Raw genomic sequence first — 12,735 nt, 5'->3', positions numbered from 1 at the left:
TTAATGAAAAACCGAGATGCCGCCATGCCAGCGATGCTCGAACCTGAAGGGCCATACTATTACTATTTTCACTACTACTACTGCTACTACCACTACTACTACTACTACTACTACTACTACTACTACTACTACTACTACTACTACTACTGCTACTACTACTACTACTACTACTACTACTACTACTACTACTACTACTACTACTACTTTTAGAACAACAACCAGAAACTATTAACTTGCACTCACAGCATTTTTAAACAATCTACGTTGGGATATCATATACCCATCTACAGTATGCCCTTTCTTTGTTTATTTCTTTTTACTACAAGTACCTAGTCTATAACTAACAAAAGTTCATACGTCCTTAACAACTGCATTTCTTAACCCTTGGCCGGCCGAATTCGATGTTAACTCTAACAGGACATCAATCTCACCGTTTTCACATAGCAAATAACTGCGTTGCAAATCGGTTTCCGTTAAAAGTTGTCACGTCGCTGTTACTGTTTAAATCTCTTGGTGAAAACAGTTAAATCCGTTACTATGACTTGATAGGTAATGGGAGAAATAATGACACGTTGCCGATGTGTTCTTATCTGAACGTCTGTTAACCCAAATTATTATGGGCTCATTGTTATAACGGAAATAATCTCAAACCAACGCAAAAAACCCCCAAAAAAGTGTCCATTACAACAATGTTTAATCAAGCCCATAATCAGGTTGTTAGAACTACAAATATTATGTTCACAGTGCTTTGTGACACTTCGTCTCAAGTTGGTATTATGTCCGATAATTTAGATGATGACAGATTAAATTTTTTAACCAAATTACATTAGACTTTTTCATTTAATATTTTTAATGACTAGAAATGATATCGTTTCTCTGGCAACGAAAAATTAAGAATTCAAGTTTATGATCATATTGACTTTAAAGTCACTTTCCGACAACTGGTACAACCCGATGTAACACCCGTGAAGCAAGCGGCAATTGAAAAAGAAAAATTCAGTCTTGCCGTCAAAGGTTAAATTCAGGGCCTCGGTTAAAATCCATGGTGACTGCGATCTGTTTTTAGAAACACGTTTGACCTCACGTGTCCTGCAATTAGGAATGGCTGGCTGGCCACATCTCTCTCTCTCTCTCTCTCTCTCTCTCTCTCTCTCTCTCTCTCTCTCTCTCTCTCTCTCTCTCTCTCTCTCTCCCCCCCCCCCCCCTTCCCCGCCACTCATCTCCCCTGCCCTTTCCTCCGTCGATCCATTCATATTTCATAACGTTTGACCTTCCTCCCGCCCGCATTCACATCTTTCTTTCTTTTTTTTTATGTTTTCTCTTTTTTATTATTATTATTATTTCTTTATCTTCCTTCCTTTAAAATGGTCTTCAACACAGTGCATACACACAACACTTGCATATTTATTGTCAGTCTTTTATGGGAGATGTCTAGCGTGTAGCATGTTCTCCATCGTGCTGTAAAATTAAGTTCGCATAAGTCTACTGCACTATTTGCACTGTAATACAGTATTAACATATTATACGCGTATAACTAGAACTGCATTACATCTCTGGATTTCTATTCGCTTTCACCAAATATTCATCGGTTCTATATTTAGACTTTGTCAGAAATCCAAAAATTAATCAATAACGGTAAGCGTTATTATAATTATTGTTGTTGATGTTATCATCATCATCATCATCATCATCATCATCATCATCATCATCATCATCATCTATATATTATTATTATTATTATTATTATTATTATTATTATTATTATTATTATTATTATTATCAGCATTATTATTATTATTATTATTATTATTATTATTATTATTATTATTATTATTATTATTATATATTATATTAATAATATATATTTATATATATATATATCATTATCATATTATTATTATTATTATTATTATTATTATTATTATTATTATTATTATTTATACAATATCATTATTATTATCATTATCATCATCATCATCATCATCATCATCATCATCATCATCATCATCATCATCATCATCATCATCATTATTATTATTATTATTATTTATTATTATTTTATATTATTATTATTATTATTATTATTTATTATTATTATTATTATTATTATTATTATTATTATTATTATTATTATTATTATTACTATCATTCTCATCATCATCATCATCATCATCATCATTATCATTATTCACGAACTGTTTTGCTCTGAAATTCATATTATATAGTAAATGCTTTGGAAAAAAAACCCAGATTGATATTAGCGGTTACAATTTGATATGATATAAAATTTCTTGATGATAGAACAGCAAACAAGTAATATTCTGTATAGAACGAGCGTGCAGCCTGTTAGGTGATAGCTTGATTTCAAGTAAGAAAAGTGAGTGGGCAGGCACTTATGTTGATAATAATAGGAATTGAAGTAAGTAGAAAAGTGCCAGAAGACAACATGAATTGATATTCACCCCCAATATCCGAGCTTACTCAATGCCTCAATCGTCTTTTGTTACCTATATATGTTTGTGTTGAGAATAGAGCTTAAGCATAACTGCTGACTTGTAAACAAACTTCGTGGAGTTTGTGTGTGTTGAACCTACGACCATCTCATGGCCAGGCGGAGTTGTCGTAACAGTGGGTTCGAGCCCCCATCGCCGCGAAGTTTTTTATTCTCTACTGTTTTCTGGCACTTTTCTACTCACTTCAATTCCTGTTATTATCGTAATTTTAAGACTGCACTCTGTGAGATGGAATCTCGATTTACGTGCTTGTTATGAATTAAGCATTGTGGAACACATGATTGATAACGGAGAACGTGGTTTTGCATTTTCGGCTCCAATCCTATGAAATTCTTAACCACCAAAACCCCGACAATGTCTTCAAACGGCATCAAATCCAATCTTTTTCATCCTGCTTACCGTGATTCTATGTGGAATTTGAACAAGATAATAATACTATGTGTGTGATTTGTGTTGATTATGTAGTAGTCAATGAATAAACTTGTATAATACCAAAAACTCTTGTAAAACGCCTCTGAGCACTATTTATGTGGATTCAGGTGCTACATCGAATCATTATAATAATAATAATAATAATAATAATAATAATAATAATAATAATAATAATAATAATATAATAATAATGATGATGATGATGATGATTATGATGATGATGATGTTGATGATGATGATGATGATGATGATGATGATGATGATGATGATGATGATGATGATGATGATGATGATAATAATAATCATAATGATAATCCTAATAATAATAACAATAAGAATAAAACATGCTTCACCAGATCTCAATTAACTGATCTCATTTTTATAAAGAGCAAAGGCGCTGATCGAGTCTACTATAGATTCTTGAATCAACAGTTTGTCCTTGAAGGAAAAAGTCCCATTCGGAGACAGAGAAATTAAAATAATAATAATGCTTCCTTTAAATAGCGGAGCACGCTAGTTGGTTTCATAAATCAATAATTTAATCAACTAATTAAATAACCATTCAATTCATCAAATATCTTATTAACCTTTGATTATTTGAATCATTTAATTGATTGAGTAATTAATTATTTTACTTGTTTATTTAATTGTGGATCTATTCATCTGTATCCCAGATGTTAACCTTAATAATGTCCTCCATTGCGGAGGTGTCCCCCGACCCGACATCATCCGTTCTCTATGTGGCTGTTGTCATTCTGTCCATTGTTGTTCTCTGGGATAAGATGCCCACACGACCAAGCTCTTCCACGGACAAGGAAATCCCTGGACCCAGGGGAATTCCTGTTCTAGGAAATCTCCTTCAACTCGGGAAAAGGCCACACGAATCTTTGACAGCCCTCAGGTAAGTGTTCATCGTTGCTTTCAAACCAAAAGTATCGTAATATTCATGTGCTTGTTATGAATTAAGAATTGTTATAATAACTATGAATCATTGTGGAACACATCATTGATAATGAAGAACGTGGTTTTGCATTTTCGGCTCCAATCCTATGAAATTCTTTATCACCAAAACCCCGACAATGTGAAAGTGTGTCAGTCTTTAAACAGCACCTAAAACCAATCTTTTTCATTCTGCTTATCGTCATTCTATGTGGAATTTGAACAAGATAACAATATGTGTGATTTGTGGCATCATAATAACAACAAACTAAAACAAACAAACAAACAAACAAAATATAATACCTATGATAGTTGTAAATAAGAACAAAATATCTGCGCTAACAAGGACTGTTTCAGCCTCAAATTCCTCTTCAGCCAACGACTAAAGCATTAAACTGGTTATGCCATACGTAAATTCCTTTAAAATAGTGGGAGTTGAATACGATTGTCCATTCCCATTGCAGGAACAGAGACACACAAACATTCATTCTTGCCATCTGCAATAATATTCTGGAACTAAACTGCCATCCGACGCTGAAGAATCAGGATGCCTCCAAAACTTTAAGAGAATTATTGTTTCCTTCTCTCTGACAAATTAGTAATTTCAGTGAATATAAAAGTGTTATTTGATTTATTGATTAATTTTTTTTAACGGTGGGGGGGGGGGGGGGGGGGTCTTGCATTCATGTGGATGTCAAATGTAGAGTGATTCTCACCAAGAAAATGGAGTTACTACATAAGAAGAAGAAGAAGAAGAAGAAGAAGAAGAAGAAGAAGAAGAAGAAGAATAAGAAGAAGTAACATTAGATTAAAGTCATGAATAGACAAATTCCGTTTATTTATCCGAAGCGGGAAATTCATATTTAAAATTAGGGTCCATCTCGTTTAAAATTCCGAGAAATCCTAGACAAAGTTAGCAATACATGCGAAGTTTGTTGATGAACGTAAAGATGAGACGAGAAACCGACAGGGGAGCTAGAACTCGAGTCCTCGAGGTATTATATGCAATGTTTTATACACTCGGCCACTCACATCGCCTTGTATATAAATGAATACGATTTGATTCAGAATGTTGAGCATTATTTTTTTCTACCGTAAATATATTTTTTTTAAATCCCAGGTCTAAGTACGGAGACGTGTACAAAATAACTCTGGGGAGTCGTCCCACCGTAGTCCTGAATGGAATCGATACCATCAGACAAGCTCTTGTGAAGCAGGCCGAGGATTTTGCTGGACGTCCCGACTTTTACTCTTTCAAATTCATTGGAAACGGAAACAGTATGGGATTCGGTGACTATGGAGGACGATGGAAGATGCACAGACGGTGAGACATCTCTCTCTCTCTCTCTCTCTCTCTCTCTCTCTCTCTCTCTCTCTCTCTCTCTCTATTTTTCTCCTAATACTATACGCATTGTTTAAGTCATTCCCCTTGCTATGCGTCATTATTTATTTTACTGACTTGATTTGTTGATTGGAAATGTGATATTCATGTATGAGTTATATTGACAATTGCCTAAAAATAAACATATGAATTGAATTGTATTCAGCACTGAAATTGAATTCATATATGGTATTATGAAATAATTTAGATTCTCAGTAACTTACGTCGGTGACCGATTGTTTTGATGATGATGATTATGATGATGACAGGGACGGCTGGTAATAATGGGCAGGGTGGGCAAATACCAGCCTGTTTTTTCAAGTTATAAACTGTATTACTAGGTCCGAAATAATCAAATTTAAATTAGATAATTTTAAAAGTTACTACTTAAACTTGATACTTCGTACTGAAATCAATTTGTGTGTATTTTTAATAGATTGCGAATCACCATGCACCCCTGAATGCATAAACCAGGATACGCTCCTGTTCTTTTTTATCACCCCCCCCCCCCCCCAACCACTCCACTCCACTCCGCCCACATCGTCATCTCATCGTCACGTCGCCTGACGGTGAACTCCGATTTTTGCTGTCTGGCCTCTCTAGTACTAGGTCGGGCTAATTCAAATGAGCCCACCTTATTAACCAGTGAACACTAAATAGAGATTTTGGCAAACGAACTTTTTCGTATTTATTGCCTTACTTGTGCTGGTACCATTGATGTAATGACTTTGGGAAGGTTCCAGTATTGAATTAAATTTATTAACTTACTAATATTATATCAATTTAGTATTAATTTGTGTTGTTTTTGTTTATGCATTTAAATTATTTCTTTTTTTTTTCTCGTTTTTTTTAAAGTACTTCTCAAAACTCATTTATTTAAATTCTTTCTTATTTGTTTTTTTTTTTTTTGTTTTTGTTTTTGTTTTTTAACAAATTAATTTGTTAGTTCTTTTTTTATTATTATTCTTAAAGTAATTACTGCTGTATTTTTATTGCCAGACTAAATAATTTTGCAAAACAATGCAATTTTCTATTGTATTCCCTCTAATAAAATAAAACACTTTTATTCAAAAGTAACGACTAAATAAATATATAAAATACAACCACCATTTTGGTTTTCTAAACAATTGAATTAGTATACGAGAAATACTCTTCTGAGTAAGGAGAGAGTTGAATTCTAAGTTATAGAGGAAATAAATACGTTTAAAGGAAGGGTGGGCAGATTCCGTACTTACCCGTCCTGAAGCTAATACATACATAAGATGGTTCGCGATGAAGAGGCGGGAAGCTAGGGGTTGGTTGGGGAAGGAGTAAAGATAACACGGTCGTTATTGTGATAGTATAACGAATGCATTATGAGGAGAGATTGATAACATTCTTTTGTCTTAATTGTATTGTGTGAATTATTGGCGAAAGCCTAAGATTAAATAAACTTTGTAATATCGTATGGTGGTAACCATCATTGTCGACGACATCGTCGTTGTCATCATCATCATCATCATCATCATCATCATCATCATCATCATCATCATCATCATCATCATTAACAACAACAACAACAACAACAACAACAACAACAACAACAACAACAACAACAACAACAACAACAACAACAATATTAACAACAAGTACAACAATCGTCTCCACAACTATCATTCTAACCAACAGCACCACCAAAACCACTATCATAATTACATCCTCCCTCACCGCCTCGTCTTCCTCCTCCTCCACCACCACCACCACCGCTACCACTTTTCCAACCACTACCACCACCGGCAAAATCATTCTAACCACCAAGACAGCAGTAAAAATGATGCAATTTCAGCTCTGAATGAAACTCGAGTCATATCGCTGTTGTTGCTTCTCGATGAAAACTTTAAGGTTACTACATACTACTGAAAACCAGTAATGTAGCAGAAATATTAATCTCGCCGTTGAGGGATTAAAGCATCTCATTAATTTTTCGAGTGAACGAAATGGACTTCTATTGTCAAGGTGTTGTCGCATTATGTCTCGTCGCTTTATTTTTTTGTTGTATTCTCTTTCGTGATTCATTTTTGATTACGTTTGGAATAATTAAAATCTACTGGTATTGTCATTTCATTGTGAATGTGATTATTGTTGGCTGAAATATTTTGTTATAGGTGAAAAAAAATTATAATTAAAAAAAAAAAATAAATAAATAAATAAATTATATATATATATGACCGGATCATCTTTGCCCAACCCCTGTAAATAGGCTAGAACCGCCCCTGGATGATGATGATGATGATGATGATGATGATGATGATGATGATGATGATGATGATGGTGATGATGATGATGATGATGATGGTGATGATGTTGAGGATGATGATGGTGATGAAAGATAATGATGGTGATGATGATAATGATGGTGATGATGATAATGATGATGATGACATCATGATGATAATGATGATGATGATGATGGAGATGATGATGATGATGATGATGATGATGATGATGATGATGATGATGATGATGAATGAAGAAGTTGAAAGAAAAATATGAGGATTGGAAGTTATACTACTCTCCACATCCAGCATAGCACAGAATGCCCTGGCCACACTGAGCAACCAGAAAGTCAACCCAATAGAGGAAACCATCCAAACAGAAGCGAACGTCCTCTCTTCATTGTTGCTAGGTACCAATGGTGCTCCGTGTGATCCACACAACGAAATCTACCTCTCAGTTGGAAGCATCATCTGTGCTATTTGTTTTGGAAAACGATACAAGTAAGATAAATATTTTCTGAATTAAACGCGTAATATTTTTTTAGCAATGACTATGAAAAATGGTTTTTTCCTCTTTTTGAGGAAAATTTTTTGTCTAAAATCAAAGCCCTATCCCCACTGAGTAAAATTGTTTTTGAATTTTGAAAATCCATTCATAAATAAACAAGTTATGCAGTTTCAAAGGTGTCCTTTATTTGGATGACCCGCAAAGAGGAAAAAAACGCGAAAATATGGGACGCTTTTTCGGCATTTTTTTTCGACCTTTGGTTGTATCTTGCGTTATAGGTGGATTAAAAGATTGAAACTTGAAGAGCAAATTAGGATGGTGTTTTGTAAAATACGGGAAAAGTACTCGTCATATTCATATGAAATTTTACAACCAAAAAGAAAAAATGCTCATGTATTACCTTGTCAGCGACAAAACCTCCACGCCCGGTAGTTTTAGAAATATTTTACTCCAAAGAGTAAAAATCTATTTTTAACGGTCTTCTGCTAATCGCACGAGTTTTGTCGCTTGACATAATATGAAATGACCTTTTTTCTAACTGTGTGCCAACTTTCAGTCATATTCATCGATAAACAGCGTCGTAATTAATTTTTTAAAATAGCATATACGAAACGGCTTCGTCCCATATTTTGACATGAATTCGGGCACTTCGTGAGCGAAAAAGAGGCCCAAAGATTTGTGCGGGATAGTCATTGCTAATTTTTTTTATAACACATGTTTCACTAAAGAGGCTCAAAGCGCTTTACTTGAGGTCCCAAGCTAACATCAATTTTCATTAGGTAAGACGAGAAATGCATATTGTTGTAAGACGCTATTATAATTATTATCGACAAACACCATTCCATTTCCATTACTTATTTTACACCTGGATGTGGTGTGAAAATGTAAGTGAAGGAAAGAGCTTTGCCCACGACAGCTCTGTGTTGCTTATTAGCTGGTTGCACGCCAAGTGTCATATAGTTAATCTACGACACTGTTTCTTGTAAGATTTGCTGCTGCACTGTATGAGATGAGACTTTGGGGCCACGAGGCCTGCTTGGGCATAATGAAGATAAATAATCAAGGCATTGTGTGGGGCATTATCAATGTGAATTCGTTGAATTTCGCCATATAGATAGTATTCAGATGACGTCACTCAGGTCTTTGTTATTGTTGTTTGCCATCCGCGTTTATGACTAATGCTCACTGAACTGTATTAACCCGACTATAAACGTTCATGGATACACACCGTTTTGTATGTTGGTCCGTTATACTTCCGGATGGCAATGTTATGAGCTTCTAAGCCAAGCGCATACTATCTATATACGCTTTCTCGTAGATGTGCATATTGTTGTTGCTCGTGACAATGGTCTTTGAGCAATAGTTTTATAGAAAGAGAGCAAAAGATTACTGTCATAGATTTGAACAACTGAGAGAGAAAAAAGTGCTATCTGTTAACTTTATCATAATCTCTATAATTTTGAATCAGTAGAATCTTTTTTTCAAAATCAATATATCAAGCTATGTTACTGATCAATAAATAATTGAAGAGAAATCGGGATAAACTCATGCAGTATCTTTTCGCAATTTATTTATTCCTCTCGTCATTCATTCGATTTGATTTTAATTCATTGTCAGCAATAAGATTGAGCAGTTATATTAGGCGATATCCACTAAAAGTGCTCAGGGCCAACATCAATCATGCAGCCTGTGAGGCGATATTAGAATTTTTCTCGGAAAGAGAAAACAACAGATACTCATTTTACATCTGAGTACGGTGAGAAAATATGAGTAAAGAGCCTTTTCCAAGGACTCAACTATGCGCGCTCAGAGTGAGACTCGAATCCTTGACCCTCAGATCCGAAGGCGAGTATCATACCACTAGACCATATAGCTGCATATTATATTACCTAGACACACTAAGTCTCCAAAAATTGTGTTCATTCGCGTTGCAGTTTCAGACTTGGTGGTTATTTAAGCTATTCCATTGTACACTGACCTAACACTTTAACAACATTTTGGCTAGAACATTTTTACTCCAAATATTCATCGATTAAAATGACCCTCAACCAGCCAAGCCAAAATTTCTAAAACCTGAAGCCTCGAGAAAATGGTAGGCGAAGCTTTGAAGGAGCGACAGGTTTGGGATCTTTTGACAAGCTGAGGGTCATCAATAAACATCAATATATTATGAAATAAAAGTTTTGTCGCCAAAATTTAAATAGTATGTTTTGTCAGACTGCAGCAAAACGATGTACTTAGTATATGTTTTTTGTTGTGTTCATCCAGGCGTGACGACCCTGACTTTCTTCGTCTGGTCAAACTCAACGATGAGTTCATGGCCTTTGCCGGCGCGGGTAATCCTGTAGATATTATGCCTTGGACTAGACATCTCACAAAAAAGTAATTATCTACAAACAGTGCAATATGGTATAAAATGCTTGTCCCGAATGCAGTTCTGTCGGTTTACCCCCCCCCCCCCCCCCCCCCTCTTTCTTTCTCTCTCTCTCTTTCTCTCTCTCTCTCTCTCTCTCTCTCCCTCTCTCACTCACTCTTTCTCTCACTCTCTCTCACTCCTCTCTCTCTCTCTCTCTCTCTCTCTTTCTCGCTCTCTCTCTCTCTCCCTCTCTCTTTCTCTCTCTCTCTCTTTCCATCTATCTTTTGAGTTTTTCTCTCTCTTTCTCTTTCTCTCTTGAAATATAAATAATCCATCAAACAGGATGTCTGATGTCAACAGGAATCACCCATGTTGTCCAAGTGAGCAAATTGGGAGTTAATAATCTTGCCGAAGGAAAAAAAAACCCCGAAAGTTTCTAAAGCGAGGTTCGAACCCGGGACCTTCCGGATCACAGTGCAATGCCTTAACCCGCCTCCCCCCCCCCCCCCCCCCCTCTTCCAAGTCAAAATTTATGGACCAGAAAGATTGGTTGACTTCTAGCAAGGCTGACTTTATTCGTTGTCAATTGAAAACACTAAAGTAAAGAACAGAAAATAACCGACAAGCATGAGGTGTTGGCTTTAAGCAGAACCTTAAGAATGTTGACTTCATGCGTCAATTCCACTTAAAAATAATACGAGGCTTGGTTTAAATTCATTTTTTTTTTATTGATGAGAATTAATATAGATTTTTGAGGTGACCCCTTCCCATCAAAACAACAGAGATTTCATATTTGGGGCAGTGGGGCTCGGCGGTGCGGCCTTTGCTTCGTATCCGAAAGGTACCGAGTTCGAATACCCGCTGTGATGTTTGGCCTTGAGCAAGTCTACTTGTCCCAGCTCAATTTGCGGCGCTGCACTGCGGCTAACGCCTGGGTTATTTCAGTCTTCCCTTGGAATAGACCCTAGAGACAAATTTATCCAGGGATGATTAAAGGGAATTTTATTTTTAGTTTATTTTCATAAAAAATATATTTCAGATCATTTTAACTTTTTTTTTCACGTTCTTTTACTTTTTCTTTTTCTTTTTTTTTTTTTTTTGACATCCACTTCATCCTGACTTTATGCCAGATTGAAACGGTGAGACATATAATTTCTATTTTATGATGGCATGTAACAATTTCTTATTTCAGATCTTTCAATGGCTTTTTAAGAATTTTAAACATCATGAATAATTTCTGCGACGAGAAGCTGGCTCAACATTTAGAAACGTACAATCCTTCAGAAATCCGTGACGTCACAGACTGCCTTATAAGGGCATGCAAGGACACGCCTGCCGTTGAAAAAGAGGCTGTTGGCTTGACGGATAAGCACATTTTGACGACAGTGCAAGAGTTGATCGGCGCAGGCTTTGATACGATTGCATCAACCTTACAATGGGCTGTGCTGTATATGATAACTCACCCGGACATACAGGAACAAGTCAGTATATGTCTCATTTAATATCTTAGTGAATGAGCTAGTATTTTGTCATGCGCTGACAATAATAATATAAAATTTGTATCTATTTTCTCAATAGACTTTTAGATTGAGGTTTTATATTTTAAATTGAGCTTTTATATAGAGCAATATCCACTAAACGTGCTCAACGCCCTAAACAAGGGGCCCCTGGCCAACAGCAACATTCAACATTTAGGACGGGACATGACGCCTGTTAGGCGATATTACATTTTTTTTTCGGACAGAGACAACGCTGTTAACTGCCAGGTACTCATTTTACACCTGGGTACGGTGAGAGAATGTGAGTAAAGATCATTCTACAAGGACTTAACTATGCGCCGAGCGAGGCTCGATCGAACCCAGGACCTTCCGATCCGAAAGCGAGTGTCGTACCACAAGACCACATAGCCGCACAACTTTAATTCAAATATCAATCGATTGGCGTGACCCTCAACCAGTAAAAGTCTCAAATCCAAACCTTCAAAGAAATGGCCCATCCCTTTAACCTTGTCTGGTTGAATCAAATCAAATGCTAAAAACTAACTGTAAAGCTAAGAGTCTAAAATATGAGATAAATTAATATAACTTTATAAGTGCCAATGTCTCAGTTAGCAGAGTACTTGCCTCGCACTCAAAGGGACGGGGATCGACCCTAAGTGCAGTGGGAATATTTTTAATGACCTCTCGGTCCTGCCAGCTTTGATAACATAGCTTAGTCTGTTGTAGTTTACTTTGCGGTAGATTACCGTCCTATCATAATGGTAGCAAGCAATTGCTAATGTCCGTGTTTGTCTATAGAAACCGAAAATTATTCCGACTGCATTGTATATCGAGCGAGTGTATATCGGGGAA

At 35.9% G+C, this 12,735-nt stretch overlaps 1 protein-coding gene across 1 annotated transcript; it reads left to right on the top strand.

Annotated features, from left to right (window-relative positions):
• Positions 1 to 1,412: 1,412 nt before the first annotated feature.
• Positions 1,413 to 11,865, top strand: LOC144976970 (cytochrome P450 1A1-like; the record flags this gene model as incomplete). Its single annotated transcript, XM_078921626.1, is given in 6 exon segments — positions 1,413 to 1,635; positions 3,620 to 3,846; positions 5,005 to 5,208; positions 7,830 to 8,021; positions 10,297 to 10,410; positions 11,577 to 11,865. Coding segments are annotated over 5 exon segments (1,026 nt in total), but the record flags the coding sequence as incomplete, so codon positions are not given.
• Positions 11,866 to 12,735: the final 870 nt, after the last annotated feature.

This window comes from Berghia stephanieae, chromosome 7, assembly GCF_034508935.2.
Source record: "Berghia stephanieae isolate SIO BIC M18660-M18661 chromosome 7, UCSD_Bste_1.3, whole genome shotgun sequence".
NCBI classification, from domain to species: Eukaryota; Metazoa; Mollusca; class Gastropoda; order Nudibranchia; family Aeolidiidae; genus Berghia; species Berghia stephanieae.
Note: the sequence above shows the minus strand (reverse complement) of the source record. Positions and strands in the feature narration are given on the sequence as shown.